This window comes from Folsomia candida, unplaced genomic scaffold (assembly GCF_002217175.1).
Source record: "Folsomia candida strain VU population unplaced genomic scaffold, ASM221717v1 Fcan01_Sc001, whole genome shotgun sequence".
Classification (NCBI taxonomy): Eukaryota; Metazoa; Arthropoda; class Collembola; order Entomobryomorpha; family Isotomidae; genus Folsomia; species Folsomia candida.
Genome location: NW_019091193.1, coordinates 1,221,121 through 1,243,173, shown reverse-complemented (window position 1 = coordinate 1,243,173; position 22,053 = coordinate 1,221,121). Strand labels below are relative to the sequence as shown.

General features: G+C 34.4%; 2 protein-coding genes across 6 annotated transcripts in view; one reads left to right on the top strand and one right to left on the bottom strand.

The window, feature by feature from the left end:
* The first annotated feature begins 4,234 nt into the window (after positions 1-4,234).
* Positions 4,235-22,053, top strand: part of LOC110842246 (probable G-protein coupled receptor B0563.6) — a 72,159-nt gene continuing 54,340 nt past the window's right edge. For 4 of the 5 annotated variants that reach the window (XR_004833740.1, XR_004833739.1, XM_022087959.2 and 1 more), the window contains exons 1-2: positions 4,235-5,232; positions 21,686-21,835. Coding sequence is in view for 2 of the 5 variants with exons in the window: in XM_022087959.2 (XP_021943651.1) it covers positions 4,890-5,232; positions 21,686-21,835 (493 nt within the window). In the remaining 3 variants the exon portion in view is untranslated. The remainder of the gene's footprint in view (positions 5,233-21,685; positions 21,836-22,053) is intronic. The other variant, XR_004833738.1, reaches the window with a different exon arrangement.
* LOC118434049 (glutathione S-transferase 4-like) lies at positions 16,172-17,915 on the bottom strand. Its single transcript, XM_035846749.1, has 9 exons — positions 17,741-17,915; positions 17,658-17,662; positions 17,538-17,577; positions 17,405-17,455; positions 17,225-17,284; positions 16,964-17,143; positions 16,835-16,897; positions 16,539-16,756; positions 16,172-16,459 (listed from the first exon to the last, which is right to left on the bottom strand). Exons 1-8 carry the CDS (start codon positions 17,775-17,777, stop codon positions 16,560-16,562), a joined length of 633 nt encoding a protein of 210 aa, XP_035702642.1. The 5' UTR covers positions 17,778-17,915; the 3' UTR covers positions 16,172-16,459; positions 16,539-16,559.

Here is a 22,053-nt window from a genome sequence, read left to right as displayed (position 1 = left end):
ACACTTTTTCGCCCATTTGTAAGGTTGGATTTCGAAGATGTTGGATTCCATTGAAAAATAGAAATGCTGCGTAGAAAGCTAAACTAAATAATTTCACTTTCAAAACTTTATTAAGTCGGGCTTGTGTGGGATCGTAAAATACTGGATTTTTTTCATGATTCTTTCCAATACGAAGAGGTGGATTAATGAAAAACGAAATGAGTTTCAACTGGCTTTTTGTGACGTTAATTGTCGAGGATAAAATCATTTTGGATATTCGGACTTGACGAACTCTGACCTGTGACTGTAATCCTTATGAACTTATTTTAAGACAGAACCGACGCAATTCCCTTACAGTCTAAGGAGGCGGATATGGGTATAATTACATTAATTACAAGTATTTGATCTAGCCGACAAACATAAACTTTGAAAGACAAATATATAATTTCATTCCCAGTATTGAATTCCTATGTGTTGACCAACCTAGACAAATATTTGCATAAATTTATACATATTTACTAAACATGGCGACGTATCAGTCCTTTGCTGATACGAATGGGTGTGTACGGTCAAATGTATGTGTTAATTGTATCATCCGCTGTTAATAAATTTTATAACAGTCGTCGTATTAAGATGGTATTTGACAAAGTCTGGATGATACATAGGAATACATGCCCATTTGGCAATATTGTAAATTATGCATATTTACATTTATTCACATATTCGGATATTTATAGATAAATATCCGAAGATATGCACTGACAAATACAATTCCATGCCCAGAATATGAAATCTAAATACATAAAGTAAACTAAAAATACCTTTAATTCGTGCAAACTTATTCTCTCTGCAAACAATTATGTAATATTTGTCCCGTACATTTAATAATAGTTCGATGTTCCTAACTACAGGAATTTCGGAGAAACTTCTTAATTAGTTAAATATGTATGTATGTGTATAAATACACATATCCATTGAACCTAGTTGTTTCGCGTGGGGGTTGATATGTAATTGTGAAACTTGTATTTTCACTTTATGTCACGGAACCCAGGGAGAAAGTTGAGCAGTTTGTGCATACTAATTAACTTTATTTTTACACCGACATAAAAATACATTTCGGTCATCTAGAGGAAAGAAAAAAGTTTCCCCTTGAGATATGTACGAATGAATGGTAAAAATGGTACCAATTTCCTTACTAATTTGTCGCCAACACGGCGCCTAGTTAATTAGGGAAATATGTACGAGTATCATATTTCAAGGAAAGCAATTCCTTTACTAAAAAAACAATCTGGAAATGTTTTCTATTTGGTTGTAAACCCAATCCTAGTTCGAGAACCGTAAACATTTACAATGTTACGTGGCAAAATCATGTTCCAACTTTCGGTTAAAAAAGAAATCCCATGATGGAGCATATGTTTTTTTGAATACTATAATATAATATACAAATAATTTACACGACATATTTGCTCTTGTTGCATAATTCGTAAATATTTTGAATCCACGATATCAAATGTTTGTTCATTATGTAACATTACAAGAATTATCGCATCCGAATAAAAAATTTCATTTCGGGGATATAAATTTGTTTTACTTATAATGAATTGCGTAACCCACAAGCAATTTCATAACGAATACCTAAATATATGTATACATTTATGTCCAGTTATGCAAGGAAATTTATTGAATCAACTTTGGCCAAATAACACAAATTTACTGGTCCGGCTTAATTATATTGTCACCCAATTTGCGAAATTCTCTCCGGCCAAGTTTCCTAAGTAATTAAGCTGTCAACATACACAGATCTGTGTGCTAATTAATACATTAAATTCCACAGAGAATTCTACAACTGGTTAGGTGGGCCCCAAAATTAACCAGTTTTCAGATATCATGCACAATCGAGGCTTACATATTTCCGGGAACATTCCAGAAATTTCTTCTCGTCTTCAAATTTACTACTGTATCAGTGAAGCAAAATTTCACCAGAAATGATAAAGTCAGGCTTTTTTTGATTTATTAAATGTTTGGACATTGTCAACCTTGAAATTTTTGCCGCATTATCTATGTACATATTTCATTTTGATCACTTTGACAGAGTCGGAATCTTTACTAATGAATTTATTCACACATATTTATACATCCTCCAGGTTATATTGCTTTCTCTACATAAAATAAAGAAAGCCACAAAGTTACTCGATAACCTATGAACATATACGTAAAGAAAAATATGTGCGGAACATCCACATATTTGCCATTCATTTTCATTCAGGTATTATATTTTACTTCCGGAAGTTGGTTTCCATCGATTTTTCTCGTTCTCGTAACGAGTCAATGATGATGACAATAGTCTCGACCATTTGTGTAGGCGGAGGTGAGCAAAAATCTGTACGAAGACATGTATTTCGCCACACAGCACTCATGAATGAATGCACTCACGTAGAGATATCATCTATCAAATCCCATTTGGAATATGATATCGTGACGCGGAATATGAGATACTCGTGTTTTGCACGTTCTCTATAAAATAAATCTGAAACATTCCCATTTCCTGGTCCATACAAAAATATATTTATAACAATAGTTTTATCATGTTGCAGTAAACCATGGGGGAAATGAGAACAGGACTCTCTCAAATTTAGCACTATTTTTGTCCTTCGATTTTTACGACAGTTTGCAATTTTTAGAGTATATCTCTGTCCGGCTCCAAGCAGCTTGGGACTTATAGTGATTATAAAAAAGTATGTTAAGTATTAACGTATGTAATACAAATTTATGCATGCAAAATCTTAAGATATTATACCAATTGGAATCGTTTAAGAGCTCAATTTTTTGAAGGTAAGTACTTATGTCTATCAATTTAATAATACATATTTTTACCGTGACACCCTTATTTTTCTGTCCCGACATATTTCAGGTATAAGACAATTACATTATCAAAACAATTACATGTAACAATTATTAATCAACGAGAGATTTTCCTTTCAGTAGATTAGGCAAACTGCCGTAAGTAAAAAAATGTAAACAATAAACGCTGAAAAAAATATTTATCGACTTTTTGTCTCAATTACTTAGAACCATTTATAACTTATAAAATAAATTAAAGTATCACCTCAGCCGCACAAATATGTATCAAACTTAACCCCAACCCTGACTTTACACGATGGTGCGACAATCTTAATTAAATCGTCCCCCACATAACTTTCCATTGTCGACTTGTAGCATCGTTCTAGCTTAATTTAAGCAAATCTCTAAATCCCACTTATTGGAGAAGACTACTTGCGATGTATCGCGACGTTTACGCAACGTCGGCTTAAATTAGAATGTAAAGTGCTGTTAAGTAAGGAAGACATAATTTATACGCAAAACGAGACTAAATCTATGCAAAGTTGGACCAGACATATAATCCCGGAAGCCATTTAAGTCAGCTTAGATTAGGATGAAGGATGCCCGACATCAAGGAATTTGATTAGTTAAGCACGAGCCTTGCTAAATAAATGGATTCCGACCGGCAATTTAACCAAAAAATTATTAATTAGAAAAAGAATAAGTTCGATTTGACCTAAACCTTCAATATTGAACCGTTTAAAATTCTGTCTCCGAAAGGTTTGTTTTCTACCAAATCTGTGAAGTACATTAATCGATAATAAATGAAATTAGTTTAATTTACGTCAATTTAATTTAGCGTTCATTCACCAATAATAATCACCACCATCACCCCTCTCAATTACGAGACTATCCCAACATTATTATAACTACTTGTCTAGCAACTTTTCACGTAACAATAACAATTGCATATATATAAATATTAACATATTTACTTCCACCACTCCCCAAGTCAGCGGCATCAACTCTAAGAATATTTTACAACTTGGAATAATTAGTTCAATTCGTGTATGCATAATTTTTACATAGCATAATGTGCTACTACCACTACTTATCACTTTTAATTTATTACTCCTAATTATTATTTTTGTATGACAATGGTTCAGTGCAAAATATTCATCTCTCCATCACAACTCCATTACATGGAATTGCAAGTCAATAAGATCCAACAATACATATTTGCAAAAGTTGCCCTGCACATTTTTGCACATTATGCATGTCCACTTACATACATCTTTAGAAAGGTCGACTTGTAAACAACAACCAAATATTTTTTGACCATGGCGATTACTGCGTAGCTATGTTGTCAGGGACAAATTATCGTGACGATCGTTTGTCACTACATAATCGCATTTATTTGATACGGTTGAGTAGTCCAAGAGGCAGAATGAGACACGTCCACAGTTACTTAGGAATCTCTCACTCCGTGATACGCAAGTTTTGCTCTGAAAAATACAAGTGAGTGCAAATAGTTGGACAGATTCAGAGCACATTTAAGAGAAAATTCTTGCACGAATTCCTCCTCAGTCTCACTTCGCCACCCGAACGGACTGGTTCCTACGAAAATGTGCTCCGTGTAGAATTTGTTTGGTGAAAAATTATATTTTCTACATGACAATTTTTCTCAATGCATTTTACTCTTGTGAAATTCACACATCTCTTCTAATCCGAATTTTGCAAGTGCTTTATTTAAAAAATTCGTAAATCTGTGCATATTTTTAATTCGTGAACATTTTCTTAATTCAAACTTCAACAAAAATTCAAAATTCTGGACGAACATGCCTAAAAATTTAAAACTTTCTCAAACCAAGAAAAAAACAGGAGACAATATTGCAACCGCGGTTCCAAACTTCGCAATGTTTACAAAAATATCTTGAATATCAGAACCGCTTAATAATTAAGTAGATCAGTTATTATTCACAAGTGAAGTGCGGACTTCCTTAGTGTAGACCAAAACTCTACGCCAATTTCTAGCATTTCTAACCTATTTTTGCGAACTTAAGAGATAAGTAAAAACAAAATTTGCAACAATGGTCCAAGTTACCACCACGCAACGATACGACTTCGGTGACGACGATCTCCTCGGCCTCCTCGATTTCAATAATGGGACAAATTTCGCTCCAGAATTTGACCCCTTAACCCCCTCATCGCTCCCATTCTGTACATCCAGACACATTTCTAGTGCTCATAACGGTGTAATTAATTCAACATCCTCCTCTTCCCTGGACGGATTTACAATTCAGGAATTGAAATATTTAACGTACGGCATCATCTGGCCGTCCATTTGTGCGCTTGGGATGCTGGGCAACGTGTTAAATCTCATCGTTCTAAATCAACCTAATATGAAGGGGACGGCATACATTTATATGAGGGGTGAGTGGAATTTTTGCAAAATTTTTGTGCTAGTTAAAAAAGGACAGCGGCAATTCTGGGGTAAATTGAAACTGCACTTTAATGATAAATTTTGTGATGAGAGATTTCTTACATTTTTAAAATCTCGGTAATTCTCCATCTACATAAATTGTCCACAATTGCCCCAACTATTTCTGCGGGCTGTGATTTTACTTACAACTTCTGCATATCAATGGAAGGAGTGATATTATTGCGTAAGATTTTGCCAATAGTAGAAGTGGTGGTGGTGGTTGTAGTAATAATATTTAGTGGATCAGTAACACGATTGTTATCGTTATTCGCAAAGTTGTCAGACGGGTTGGTTGTTGTGTATAAGTGTCATTGTTTGTAATGAGAGAGATGAAACTTTTGGTGAATGGATGGTCGGTCAGGATTAATATATATTAACGTCGTGCAAGCTGCTTACGTGCATGTATCCATTTGGATTGGGGAAGTGCATTATGCGTACAATTTTTATAATCTTGTTTTTGGATGTGATCCAATCTGAGGAATTTATGGGATTTCCAAAACTAACGTCTCTGAAAATTAAAATTAGATAATCTGATGAAATGGAAATCTTTTAATCTTGTGAGACGGATTAAAGGGTGATAATTGATGTGGTTGGCACAGATTAAGAACTAAGATTTACATTTTGTTACAGAGGTCTGACTTAAATTAAGGTTTGTGTGAAAAAATATAGTTAACATTTGTCATCAAGCGTAATCCATTATTTATAATTTTCTAATTTTAGAATATCTTTTATGTGTATGCCAACGTTTACGCAAGGAACAGATATTCTAGAAAATTTTTAAAATTATGTAAAATATGTATGTATAAAGCCAAATCCTATCTCATTATTATCCCTTTTACTGGTTAATCAATTTTTGAAAAGCTGTCGCAAACTATTTCTTACGTATTTTTTTTAAATTACGGTATGTGAATGATTAGTTTGCATACAAATATATTTATTTACTTTTATTAGGTATTTTCCAAACAAGTACCAAATCCATTGATACCGTATGTAAAATAAATTTTCACAATACCCTCGTTCCCTCAGAATTCAAAATCTATTCCTCTCCCATATTTATGTAAGGCAATCCCAAAAACCATCCCCGACATATTTTCTCTCCTTCATCCCATCACATCCTTCTTGACAGAATTTAATAAGAACCAAGTCAGCCTTAAAATTAGTCCTATCTCGACCCATAAGAAAAAAAACTTTCTCTTTAGTCTTCCTCATATTTTATGCTAATCAAATTTCTGTCCAGAAATATTCAAAACATGTCCATCCTCCGTCTTCCACTCAATCTAAATATGCCTGCACTGCACCACTTCTCATAAAAGTGACGCAAAAAAGGAGATGAAAAAGATGCAAATTTTATCCTGGATCGCGAAACTGCAATATTTCAGGGTCCCTATTTCTTTATCTATAGTGAAAAAAAATCGTCTCACCGCACCCCAAAGTAAAATTTCCGTTCAGAATTGTTTGCATAAAATTTAATTTAGCCCATAAACGTTATTATTTATCTCATCAATTTCCTAAATTTCCCCCCATTGCGAATACTTAAATTATTTACAACTATTTCCAAGGAAATCACTAACACTTAAAAATATGTTTCCTTTCTCATCTCCCTCCCGGCAGAATTATGTTGCATTTCCCAGATGGAAAGTCAGCATAAAATTGTGGATATTTATGTGAAGTGAACCGGATGAAATGGGTGCGCCTTTTATCTGGCATATCTCAAGTGCAATATTGAGTAAATGGTGCCATATGTCAACAACCAAAGTGTAGATTCGCAGAGTCTTCAGAATTTTGGTATTGTCTCCTTCATCGCGATAAATGCGGCTCACCACGAAAGTTGTGAGGTTTAAGTGTGGAGTGTGTTCCTGCAGTAGTGTGTTCTCTCACAAATAAGTATTTAGATCTAGTTTAGGGGTACTCAAAATAATTTTTTGCAAACAAGTCTGGATCGCGTTCCACGCATGATTATTTATTAAAGTTTAGAGTTCGTATCGAAAGTTGGGTATTTTATTTGAAAATTTAGTAAGTTCGAATTTTAGTGAAGAATATTTTAAATATTTTGCAAGAACACTATCCACCATGGTTTTCCAGATTTTCTTATTTGAATGCATATAAATTATGATTAGAACTAAAACTCCCCATAAGCTCTATGGTTTAATTACAAAACTACAATTGATGAAGAATATGTAAAAAAAATATTTATCAACATAAATATATACACTTTAGGAACCTATAATTTTCTAAACTGAAATCAAAAATCACTTTGAGTACCCCTAATTTATGTACGACATTGATCAGTGTAGTTACATTTGCTTATTCTGAAGGAGAAGAATCCTACAAAGCTTACTTTTTCTCCTTGTTCCTAAATTTGTGAGGTGAAATCTCCCCATGAAAATTAATAGGGAGCCGCACACGAACAATAAATAGTTATCACTTTCTTCCCTTATTTATTGTTACGATTTGTTTGCAAACTTTTGTGTTTGTCTTGTTTCACCTCGTTTTGAACTGCTTCGTTCCAGAATTCGCAACTCAGTTTCTTATACTTGGATGTGTATTTACTTTGGGGATACGCAGATAAGTAGAACGGATGCTCTAGATACCTCAGGAATTATTTATTTGTTACGTTTCAAAAATATTCATAACAGTGAATCCTTCGTAAATATACACCTTGCATATTTCTGACATAAGTTGCCGCACTACTCATAAATAAAATATGTAAACATGCGTTGTATAAATAGCTGCGACCCAATAAGATGATAAACAATTTTTTTCGCAAATAGTTCTTTGCGGAGCGGGATGAATAATTTATAAAACTGCTTTCATCTAAATTCTAAACAATCAGAAATAACGCCCCCTATTTCGATACAAATAACAAACTAAAGTCTTTACAAATTAATGAATAGATATTTTTTCTGCCCCGTCGAAAGGGAAATTGAAAATAATAAAGTTGATTTAGACATGTAAATTGAAACATTCAATCCAATTCATACTCAATTTATGAAACAGTGTAAAACTACTTCAGTGCCAATTTTGTCAAAAATCTCATAGGCCATACGACACAACCGTGAAACACATTTTCCTTAAGATATTTAGGTTTTCGCTAAGGTAGGTAATTTGATTATAGATATAACCTAATCATGTTTTCACCTTATATTGTTCCACATAAAAATCAATACAGCGCAGATTTAGTGACATGCCAATATTCAAATTTAATACCTCTGAGATTATCTTTATTTTCTTCAAATTATTTTTAAAAAATCAAAGGAAAGTATGATTAATTTTTTATACAGTTTTATTTTTTTCGCATTGTGAAATTAAATTTCCTCCCATGCAAACCTCCACCCACACCTTTGCAAACTTTCTCACCTGTAAATTTAAATTAAATTATCTCCCTCCAACCACAAAACCTGTCACTTGTCTTTGTCCCTAACAATTCCAGGTGACATATTTACTCAACATGAAAATTAATCATGCCCTCGACCAAGCAATCTCATTCAGTCCAACACCACCACAAAACCAGACACCACCTTTCATGTCACCAATTCCACCATGATTTTCACTTCGCAAATAATCCCAACGTGCAAATACATAAGTTCGCTCAGGTGAGGTAATGAAATCTGTGGTGGTGTGGTACAAGTGTAGGTGTATATTTGCGAAGTCAAGTCAAGTTTAATTGGATCCGGTCGCCTTCACCTTTCACCTTCTCTGTCAGCCCAGAAACCACGATTTATTTCCATACTTGCACTTCCCAACCTCATTAATTCCAAGGTGGGCAAATACATGGGGAGGTGTTCTCAATGTGACGAGGAGAATCGGTTTCCTTGGCTTTAATTCGGGCTAAATGGAAATGCCTTGTTGTTGTCAGGGACACAAGAAATGAGGTTCGGTCCCTAAGCATTGTGGGATAGGGCAAACGTTTGGGATCCTTAACATTGGTGGGATAGGTGGTTTCAAACAAAATTGTGGGAAGTATTTGTATCATGATGCCCCCAACCAGTTTCCGCGGATCTTGGTTATTACTTGACATGTCCCTATGGGTTAAGGCCATTCGTTCCAGTAGTGCATATGTTCGTGTTTATTTACCAAATAAGAGATCCAGGTAGGATTTACTAGATTCAGGTTAAGACGCAGTTTTCCCCCAAGTGAGATGTTTTCTGCCAAAATTGCTAACTATTTAGAGGTTAATGCCTATGCAGCACTTGGCTTTGTTACAAACACTTGATGTGGGCGTTAATTGGTTTTGTTCTCGTGCAGTTGAGATGCAACATCGATGCAGGAAAAGAGAAACAACACGAGGAGAATTTAGATCAAGACAGGAAATTAAGAAGACAGAATTTGTATGGGCGTTGAAATGACGGGCTTATTTTAGGGAAACGTGTCAAATTTAGAATTCTGTGTCTTAACTTAAGAAGCTTATCTTTTACTTGACATGGCGAAAATATATTTGCAAAACGTAACTTTGCAAATTGCTTTTTGTTCGAGAATTCTGGTTATCATTCCAACAACTCGGATATTATGAATGGCTTATATTTAGAATAAATATTGCGTAAAATTAACTCAATCGGTAGCAGGGAATGCACAACTTCCATAAAATATAAGACCCAATTAAATATCTTTTCAAGAAACTTGATCATGCCTAATTAATCAGTCTTTTCATAATTTCCCAGACAATAGTTTCCATCCGTATTTTAACAGTCTTTTATTCTCACTGGAAAAAACTCTCCTCTAAAAACAACTGGTAATTCATCCTTGCCAGAAACTTCCTTGCCAAGTACTTTCACTACTCCAACTGTCAGTCGAGTACTTTTGCCCCACTTCGAAAATTTTCAGGTATCCCAAACAGACTGAAACGGAGAAGCACAGATCGATACTTGTAATAAACGAGGGGATATTATGATAATTGGAGTGCACACATTAATTCAACATCCCACAGAATGGAAATATATTATGGAGTGAGGAGAAAGTCAATTGCGATCCACTCAACCGCACGATCTACAAATGTCTCCCACTTGACAACAAAACCAGAGAGGTTGATAATGAGAAAATGTACATATATATATAATACAATGTTCCTACACGTCAGTAGTAACAAATCAGGAAATGAAATAATCATGGTTTCGTATCGTTAGTAGCGAAATAGAATTCACAAACTGTGAAAGTTTTGTAAAAATGTGTTTACTTAAAACCTGGAAAACTACATTGTGTGGCCCAGAGGTAAACTTTGCATCTGTACATACCTACATATTTCATCTTTTAAACAAATAGATTTCTACAATCGTATTGCAAATCTCTTATTGTTCTGAATTTACATTTATGCGGGGTGAAAAATTCAAGTGCACATACGAATTAAGATATCTACTTAAACGTACGGCATTTGCGGTCCATGCCAGAAACATGCAGACAAGTGTAGGTAGTCTTTGTCAAACACATACTTTCTAAATTCTTTGACACATAATGCCGGAATTAAATTCAAGATAAATAAACTGTCAATTAACGTAACTCCTAACTTGATGCCCTGTTACTAGGGGAAGTAAGTATGTGAAACTGCGACACATTTTTCTGACATTTTTGTATCCGACAAATTCACTTCCTTGACATAGCGTGTGTTTACCTGTCATGCAAAATACCGTTCCATTTTCCACTCTGTCCTGGGAGAAAGGTATCAAAGGATTTTCCACATCGAATATTTTTCAGCTTCAAGCTGTGTTCCAGATAAATCGTTTTAGATTTGGGATTGGCATGTCAGTATTAATATGGGAAAACAAAGTCAAAAGCAAGCTGAGCTTATGTACAGACAGGTGTGTCACGATATTTACTGAATTTTTGCGAACTCGCATCAAAATTTAGTGATTCAGGTGGATTGTAAGATATTTCAGAAAATTGAAGTTTTCCGCTAGACTGCATTCGTATGTTGCTTTTAGGAAATCATATTTTTTGAAGGGCTACAAAATACAAAATAAATCAAAGCCCATAATTCAAGTATTACTTCCAGAGAAATTTATGTGGGAAACACTTGCAAATTTAAAAATTATTACAAAATCACAATGTCTCAACTTTACAAATGTTCGTCTCCTCTTATTGTTTGACGTGAAACCGCCTACCAAATAAAGGACAGAGTAATGTAGTAAGTTTACAAAAAATGATAAACCTCTTCTCTTAAAGTCATGAATTCTTGATTTCGCCTCATTATTCTTACTAAGTTTCTTGAACAGCTTTACAACTCAGACTTTACTTCCAGAGGTATGAATTTCTACAGGAATCAGGCCAAGTCTGGAGAGAGTTGACACGACGAACAACACGACAAAGTTCATTCTCAACGCATAGGCTGTTGTTTTGAGCACAACCTGTAAATTCGTGACTTGGAAAGTAAATATGTTTTTGTTGTAAATCGGTATCTCGAGACTATTCGGACATTTTGAGGAGTTGTGAATATTTTTCATACGAAGCTTTATTTAAGCTGGACATTGTATAGAAATATGTTTGGAAATTTATTAAAGTTAGTATAATTTTACTTTCGAACATTACTTGGAACATTTTTTTAAAATAAAGTAAAACTAAATACATACTGAAACACAATTCGCAACAAAATGTTAGCAAGCAATCCCAAAATTAAGTAATATTCGCACTCTGACCTTTCCGTACAATATCCAATAGTTTCTGAAGGCACTCATCATAGCTCTCATTTATTTACTTAATTGAGTAAACTGCTACAAATTTCTATCACGTCTGTCTCACAAACAGACAACAAAATTGTAGCTGTCTGACTTTCCTGATGCGTAATAAAGCTGCCGCAGGGTGGTTGCTCCTCTTTCACATCTGTAACCGGAAGTACTGATATGAAGCCAAGTTAATTAACAAATCAAGTGGAACACGACACTAAAACATATTTCATATTGCAGAAGTCTCTCCAAACCTGACACATGTACATATGTATAACTTTTTATGCTAGTCAACCAAGTAACGAATTTAAAAAAGTCCGCCCAACTGTGTTTAATTTCTTTACTTAACAGACATTTAAGTAAGTAATTGACCAATTTCTATGAAATATTTCATGGAAATTTGGCTTTGGACAAACTATCATTTACTTTAGTAATTGGCTTTATTTTCTTCGCCTAATCCAATTGCCTTGCCCCTGTCAGTTAAATGTTTAATTTTTTTAACTTAAACATTTCGTTCAAACACACGTTCCAGGACTTGTGTAGAATAGAACAGGGCATTTTAAATTTACGGTAGAAATATAATTCGATACCTGTTTCCTACTACATTTCACTTGAGTAGAGCTCTCCATTTCTGCCCGACTTTCTCCACTTTCACTACGAAGTGAAAAGTTTAACCTTACATAACTTAAAATTCATGTGTAGGAATGTACAAATAATACAAACTGCCAACCGCACAAAGTTTTAAACAGATTCCCGTTACATAACAATCTGCATACTCACTTGTGGTGGGTCACGATTCTTACACTACAAGAATTCTCTAGAAATTGAACACTTTCCTTTGTAGTGGACGTGACTGACCACAGGGCATTTTATGGAGTCGTATAAAATCGTGAGAGCTCATAATGACTGCATTTGTATTTAATGGCGGACTGACTTTATTACTCAATCCGCCCCTACTTTCACTCTCGGAGAGAGGCTCATTACACAATTCTGGTAAAGGTATGGTTCCGACTGGATAAAACCAAACGAGAATGACCACCTAAAAGTGCCAATAACCATTGATGTTGTAGTCTGAAAAGGTCTGTTAACTTTTTAAATTGACCACTCCAATCGACATTTTTGCTAAGTTGGATTTTTTGGACATTTTTTAATACCTTTATGCGTCTAAAATATTCTTGAGAATTAGATTGAAATTGGGATAAATTTCGGAAGTCAAGTTTTGGAATTTATGGCAACTTAAATGTTTGAAAGTTTTTTTTACCATTTTTTACCATTTTTTACCAGTTTTGACCATTGTCCAAAAGTCCAATTTTTTTTACTATTTTTGATTGTTGAGTATTTTTTAAATTATGTTGGAATTTTTAATAAATTTTGGAAATTATTGCAATTTTCCTATGGTCAAAACATTTTGACCATTTTTGACCATTTTTGACCACTGTCCAAAATTGAGTTTCCCGAACACTGGACATCAGCATCCAAATATATGTCACTGTGTATGTTTTTGCCATGTAAATGTGTCGCTCTGAGTCAAAGGGAATTGTGTACGATATCCGTCCTTCCTCTCCTTTTCTTTCTCGACCTCCTGCTGCTCCTCTTTATCCGACATCCTGCCAGCCGTCCACTCTCTGCATGGACATTCTTCTTTTATTTGGGTTAAAAGCACTCTTTTCTTCTCTTTTTCTTCTCATTCACAGCTGGTCACTAACAAGGGGAAATTGCGAAAGAAAAACAACTTTCTTTCTGAGAAAGGGAAAGTCATTTCTTTCACGAGTTCGGAGTGTCTCCTAGAGAGAATTCTACGTGTTGGATGAATTCTGCAGGAAATGCATTCTTGTGCGGAAAAATTAGTTAATGTGTACGTAGGTGACACTGCGATGAACAAATACAAACTTCTAGAACGCAAGGAATAAAATTTTCGCATCGTAAATAACCATATTTAATTTTTTGTGACTGATCAAATGCTGTCTCATTAAATTTTTATTTATTTTGCCAAACAAAATTTGTCAAGATTTATAATCATTAATTTTCCTATTGCGGGGCATGTATTTGTTAACACCATGAGTATGCATTAAGTCATACACTAAATATATACATAGATGTGTGGACTAAATAAAGTCCCCTTAGCAAATATTGTATTGTATTGTATTATGTACGGCATCTTGAATATTTACACAGCATATGGTTATGGATCTGTAATTTATTTCCTGCCGGTGGCAATTACTGCACAAATAAGCTACCATCGTAATCTTAAAGCCAATTTAGTTCGGTAAACATTAATACGATACAGCATTTTGAAATACTTTTGTCTGTACGTAAATATTTACGCAGAATTAAATTCAGGGTTCCAAAAACCTTGAGGTTTGCAATGAAAATCCAATATTTTGTCAGTTTTCTTTATACAAATCATTTGAAAGAGACCCCAAATAACTGACGAAGTAATAATTTAAATGCAATACAAAATTACACAATTTTAAACGTTTATAAAGCTCTTGATAAATATTAAATCCCACAAAACCACATTAAGCAACCGGGATTAAGTTATAAAAAACTCAGCTCTACAGACTAGGGTACCCTGATTTAATTTGAGCTTGGATTGAATACTCGCAATGGTAAAGAATTCCATAATTCATTCCATTACACAATAAACAGATTTCTCGGTAGAAAGCCAGCAAGATGTCGAAATATTTCTTAGACTTTTGTACCAACAGAAAAAGAAACGTCTGACTAGGTGTGGATCATAATGAAATTATATTTGCAAATGTTACTTAGCTCATTATGCAAATAAATATTTATTCTTTCCGTGCAAATATCAACATTTTCATGAAATCTCTTGAGAGCTTAAATCTAATCAAGTACAACCATAATACGGCATTCATACCAATTGAGACCGTGAGATTGTGCGGCTTAAGAAATATCCTTTACAGACATTCCCATTCCTTCCAACTATGTAAATATTTAATACATTACGTCTACAAAGCCTACTTTAATTTCAACCACATTCTACCTCAGACCTGGATTTCTACATAAGTAACTCATCTGCATTCGTATAACTGTTTCACGTCTGTACAGGAAATTATGTACATAATTTCAGTATGCGAAAACCAAAATCCTCTCTCTCTTCATTTATTATTCCAATGTGTGGATACGTAGCACACGTAAATAAATTTAAATTGTATAAATGTATATCTACAATTTCAGAACAAAATATTGAGGCAAGACGTTAATAAAACATGGATAAACATTGAAGGCTCTGATATGATTACTCACTCGTGGTGAAAGCCATGGCAATGCAGGCATTTCTTTATTAGACCTTGTTAGACTTCATCTAATCCAGCGATGTAGCCCAATTGATAGCAAGTTTTCCTTTCTTGTGTTTCTGTCGCAGAAATTCTGTATCTGCTTCGACTAAATAGTACGCAAATCTGCAAGGACCGCAGGATCAAGCTAGGGACACCGGTTTGTTTAATATCCTACCAAAAATATATCTATGTACAAACAAACACTATACACTTGTGCCGTATATGCAGATGCATAAAGTTGTAATCCCCTTCCTCAAATATCCCCACAACTTCCACATCTATACTTCTGTGTCTTTATATTTTACGACTTTATTACTTTATTGCCACACTGCTTTTGACTTTCTCCTTCTTAGTCTATCCCCAGTCTAGACGACTCATCCGAGAACTTTCCTTTTCATTTTCTCTGTTGAGAGAAAAAGTTGTCACTTTCTTCTCCCATGATGTGGGTCAGCTACCCAGTCTTCTTCAACCAAAATGTAAGAGAAAGTGGAGGCTTATACTATACTCGAACAAAAAAAACTAATCAGTGGATAAGTCCTTAATTTTGGAGAGACGACATGGGGTTCCCTTGTCTGGAAAAAGTTTGAATAATTGAACTTCCTTTTTCCCTCTTGGGAGAAATGTTGCAAAAACAAGAGGATTTTGCTCTACCTGTTTCAAAAGCTAGTAAGGGAGGAGGACAAATACTTACCATAAGAAACTCTACTTTACGTATTTAAAAGCTGCAAAGATTTCTGTGGAATAATATTCTGCTATTTGCCACAATATGTTTCCGATCCCAAAAAATCAACCCAATCCTGAGATATGTAAACTTGTTATAACTTATTAAATTAAAAATTCAAGTTAATAAAGCAGCTTTAGTAATTATGACAAGCTAGATGAATATATGAATGTATTTATGCATTGCCGACAGGAATAATAGAAGATACACAAATACATAGTTTCATCTTTTCAACATTTATTTATTTTTTATTCATATGGAAACTTTATATTGATATTATTCAGTTTTTAACTACAACATGAAATATTTATGGCTACGTACTCGACTGTCTTTAAGTTGCTTGATTACGCATTTTCCGCCAAACGTTGCAACGCTTTTATTTCTTGGAGTTTCCGCCACTCTTGAATTTCCGGTATTCCAAGCACATCATCCATTAGCTTTCTTAGTTTTGGAAATTCGTCCAAGCAATTAGGATCCACAAATTCCAACGCAATGTCAAGAAAGTTGGCTATACGATTCGAACATGATAAATCAATAGATTTTGCAAAAACCAGACTCACATTAATATAAATAACATATTTTTATACCCAAAACAAAATCCCCGTAGGTCATACTTTCCCCAGCAATCCAATCCCCACCACTGTTTTCCAGCAAGGAATTAAATTGTTAGCCCAGGCCCAGGCTTCCTCGCCCAGGCTTCCTCGCTTTCCAGCAAGGAAATAAAGTGGGAAATGAATTAGTTGAAAGTCCTCCAGCATCTTTGTCTTCTCCTTCGATTCTGGAGCGGTAGCTAAATCCCGGAATACTTTAGAAAAACAGTTGATTTATTATTTACTGTGCAAATATTGTGTAGATATGCAAAGTAATTAAAAATATGTAAAACCTGTATGACGAACAATATCTGGGGTGTTGGACTTGAATGCTTTCCCCTCAAATTCCATAGCCACTGACGAGACAAAATAAATTTTGCACTCTTTCGTTTGCAATTTTTGTTAAATCTCCATTAACTTACAGATCCTTAGATCGTACACCAGATCAGAAATTTCTTCAGCTCTGGCTTCCTCCAATTCCGTTTTGCCATTGAAGCCGCATCTCTTTGCCAGAAATCGAATAACCGTGAGTGGTTGGGTTAAAACGAAACTTTCACCGACAACAAGAATTGGCAGCTGTCCGACAAACTGTTTGGTCAAACCTGTAAAATTAACATATCCTTAGCTGGAAGTGCATTAAAAAAATTCAAATGCATAGATAATTCAGATGTAAATAAATATACCAAGGGCAGCCGCTGTTTCAGCTAAGGATGACTTTCTTCGCATGATATTGGCCAGCGTGCCTGTTTCATTATCAAATTAATCAATAAACATAAATTTGCATTAGGTTTATTAAACCTGAAGGGATCCAAATAACCGGAAAAAATATTGTTAACAAATCCTCTCAAATTCGGATAACATACCCTTCTTTTTGGTTGTCCATGCCGTTAGCGGAATCCTATCATCGGTGAAGGCTACGTTGAGATTAAACAATTTAAAAAGCATTGGCCAATTTATCTAAATCTCATTTATTTAAATGCAAATATTAAGACGAACCTACGCCCGCCGCCGTTAGCATGTAACGGATCGGTTCCGCCTAAATTAGTCAAACCTTAATTGCTTTACCATGCCTTACAAAACCTTACGGGTAAGGTATCTAATCCCTGGACATCTTACCATCCCTAAAATATTAAAAAGTTATCAATTTAACACTTAATATTAATTTAACATCATATTTATTGAAGTAAATTAATCCAAACCTCTAATGTCGAAATAGACCAGCCTTAAGTCTCCCATAGTTTCCGATTTTCAAAGTCTCCAACGACTGGTGAAATTCCGCAAGTGGAAATTGAAATATGATATTTATGTGAAAATACTGATCCAAGGACTCCGAAAGATATCGGCTCAACTTGGTCTGGCTGTTTGTTATTGCAATAAGATGATAAATTCGACTATCATATTCTCCTGAACAACGGAGCTTTTATACCTCGAGACAAACTCATTTCAGTAATTGGTTGGTGCGTTGTGAAATTGTCGTGATTTTACTAACTTGTGCGTTGCAATGAAATTAAGTATTGTGGATTTCCACAACCTTTCGACCTTTATTGAAGGAATATGTGTACGTATTTACCAAGCAAATCAATCACTAATGAAATGTCTCCTATATTAGTGAGTTCAATAAACATATTGTGCACATGTCCTCCTCATAATATTTATTGTTCCCCCTTCACCCTATTTTGTCAATGGGAATGTTTACACAATATTTACTAAATAGAGTACTGAGATAAGTACATTACGGTGAGGAAATACTGCTAGATAGAATACGAAGTACACGCTGATATTTATTACCACGAGAGAAATCAAGAATTCGCTTTAATTACATCACTTCGCCGAATGCCAGAAAATATGTTCATTTCCTTGTCTCTTTTGGCATACGTAATAAAAATCCGCATAAAAAGGTCATGTGCCAATTGTCATTGCATGTCTAAGGCAATGCCATGTACATCACTCACAATTCCCAGGTGATTTGTACACAGTCTGGAAAGAAACCTGACTAGATGTTTCAATAACAAGGATAATACGATTTGATAAAAATTCAGATGCGTGCCCATATCCACGTTTCTTGTTGTTTTGTCTGGTGGGTTACTTGCATCCTATTTTTTATTTCAATCTAGTTAATGCGTAGGGTGAAAGTCACCACGTGCAAGAAATAAGTGAGGGAAACAGTTTTACATATGTACCTACTCCGTCTCTGCATGAGTACTCCTTAATAGCCAAGATTAGCATTGATTAGCCTTGACAAATAAATAAATGTCATAACACATATTTTGTGAAAAATAAAGGCTGGAAAATATGTATATTTTATTTTGACTCTAGATTATTCTGCTTCTTGATACATGTGTTTAACTTACATAAATACATTGACGTACTTGTCCATTAATTATTGTTGGCTACCAATATAACTTTGCAAACAAAATAACGTTGCATTAAAAATGAATTCTTGTTAAAATGACACAAACTAAAATCTAAAAATTGTCGACTTTTTCCCAAATTTTGTTAGTGAAACAAATATTTTGCGAAATTTATCCATTCTCTCTCCCAACATTAAATATGAATACCGGATGACGAGGGCGTAATGCATTTTCAATGTCTCCTTCTCTTCAACCATTTGCTCTGAAAAAGAAGTGTTTTCACAAAATTGCCATAATTCTTCCCAACACGTTTTCACAACTTGCCAAAAAGTGGAAACAAAAGTCAAACTGGTGCCAGGACACGTAACAAATTCTGCCAAATGTTCCCTGTCACGGTATCCTTATCCTTATCGCATCTTACGTACCATACATAACTTTCTCTTCGTGCTTCTGCATGTCGAAAACTTGTTGGAAGAACTAAGTACCGAACCATTCCTCGGCCTGCAGCCGGTTAAGGGGAGAAAAAGTTTTCTATAGCTGGAATTATTATGATCATAAGTCACACCGGGACGAAGGAATAAGCTTTCCGTAGTCATGAAAGGGGAAAATGAGACTTTTATTTAAATAGTATAAAAAAATGTGGGGTGAAAGTCAGGGAATGCTCAATACATATATAAATATGTCAGACAAATTGTAAATTTCGTCAATTTTTACATGTGTAGTTAAAACATAATATTTTTAACTGTTTTTATCCGAGCTTAATATTAATGGGACATTTAATGTGTGCTTAAAAATTAGCTGATGCTCATTTTTCACCCATAATTTTACTTTCACCATTTGCGGCTGCAGCGAAAAATATTGTCAATTTAGATGCCAAGCTTACTGAGATTAACGAAATTTATTTTTCAATTATTTCAGGATATTGAATTCCAATATTTCTAATTGTCCTAAGCTATGACAAATTTAATAATTAACCTAGAAAGAAATGAGTGTTCATCACAATTTAATAAGTATGTACTCAGTAAATTACGTCTTTCAGTATCTTATAACTTTAAGCAGACATGTTGCAGCATTCTGGGTATATATGTACAAGTCCTAAAGAAATAATGGGACCATACATAATTTAATATGCACTTTTATGAGCAATAAAGTCCCTACATAACAACCTTTACATACACACTTGTAATGAGAATTGGTCGTGCTTATGAATTTATGTACTTACCAACTAACCCACATAACTTTTACCCGTAAGAGTTCTTAAACAATTTTAGTACTCCTTAGCAAATGTACAAACGCAGTAGAAGAACACAAGCTCTCCCCATAACGTCTGCATATTTACACTTGTAATAAATTTCACATATATTTCCCACGTTTAATCTTGAAAGCGAGAGAATTAATGACGACCTAAACCTGACTTATTATATGTATGTAAAAACTTCCTCCGTTTGAAAACAACAATCTGCATGTACCTTGAAAGTTTGTATACCTATATGTACATGTGCATAATTTTTTGTTTCCTTTAACTTGCGAGAAATACTGGAATCATGAAAGTGAAAGAATTCATATACATATTATGAGTATGCCATGTGCCATAAATACGTTTCACATAACTATGTACATGTATAAAAACGTATTCAGAATTTTACTAAACTTATGAAAAATAAACATGTAATTAATTGAGAAAATTAAATAATTTATACAAATCTGATTTGTTTTAATGAAATGGTACTAAAAAATGGAATGAAATTGTTCTAAGTATGTACATTTCGAATTTTTGGTCATCTGAATACAATCGAGTTTTATGAATCACTTTGTTCTATATTTACTGTGTAGAATGAATTTGCAATGTCATTAATTAAATATGCAAAATGTATATTTAAAGTTCCTGTTTCGTTTTTTCCTGAAAAAGATTACATATGTTATGTACACCCCGAGGAGTAGATCACCCTTCTTAAGCAGTGAAATTGCGAAGGTGTATTTTATTCATGTTTTTCCACTAATCCTCCAAAACTTGCGAAACCTGGCAAAAGATGTTGGCCAATTTAAAAACTCCCAGAGACCTATAAATTAAAATTAAGCATGAATAAAAGAACGCTAATTGCATTCGCGGAATTTTTCCCTAGCTCCAAACCGTAACAAGATCTTGAAAGAGTGAAAAGAAATCTGAGCATTGAAAATTCCGGAAATACCTCAACTTGTACAACAGCCTCGTTTTAATATTGACTTTCGCCCAGGCTTCCTCGCTTTCCCCTCGACATTCCCCACATTAAAGGAAAGTCTAACCACCGCAATTAGAGGGAGGAGAAGAATACTGCAGTGTGAAAGCTGTCTTCCTTAACGACCTCCTCCATTCTCTCAATGCCAATTGAAAAGCCGATACGTGTCTGTCTCTCAAGCTTCACAGACAGGGTTGCATAGTTCGCCCTTACAAAAATTCTGACCGAGATTTCAAGTCACTCAGAAAAGTCAAAAACTTTTACCAAACCTTCCAAAATACAACCATTAATTTTCCAATTCAGTTTTTAACTGATTTTAATTTCTTAGAATGCAAACTCGTAGGAAGTTCTCTCATGGAGATGCGTATAGTTTAATTGCTCACTTTAAAATCTTGATAAGTGCAAAGAAAATAAATTTTCTAATTTCTAAATTAACAAAATTGTCCAGAAATATTCCACCACCAATTATCCCACTTGCAACCCTACCAAAACCAGACAATCATGTAACAGTGAATATCCAGCACTTTGTGTTAAGCCTATTGAATTCTAATAGCCTCGTTTATTCCGCATTTTCCAGGTTATTCCTCCGCAGCCCTGATGGCGATTGTTGTCGCGATTCCGTTCGCCGTCCGAGTCTTGTTTCACAATGAGGTGGGACCATGGAGTAGTTTGTATCAGGCGTTTTTCCACACATATTTGGAACTCTATTTGGGGAACTCGTGTCTGGGTAAGTGTTCAAATTACTGACGCAAAGTTTAAATTGAATTGGTGATGCAAAAATTAAAAAACCCGAACAATTAATAAATGCCAAATTTTGAGAGAAATCCCAGTTTAATAGACGGAAATTTAATTCCGGAGAAAGTGGTGAAAGCAGAGGAATTCCATACTTATTAAAAAAAGTGCCCACTTTCACCATCTTTCGGGACCAGTGCACCCACTCAATTT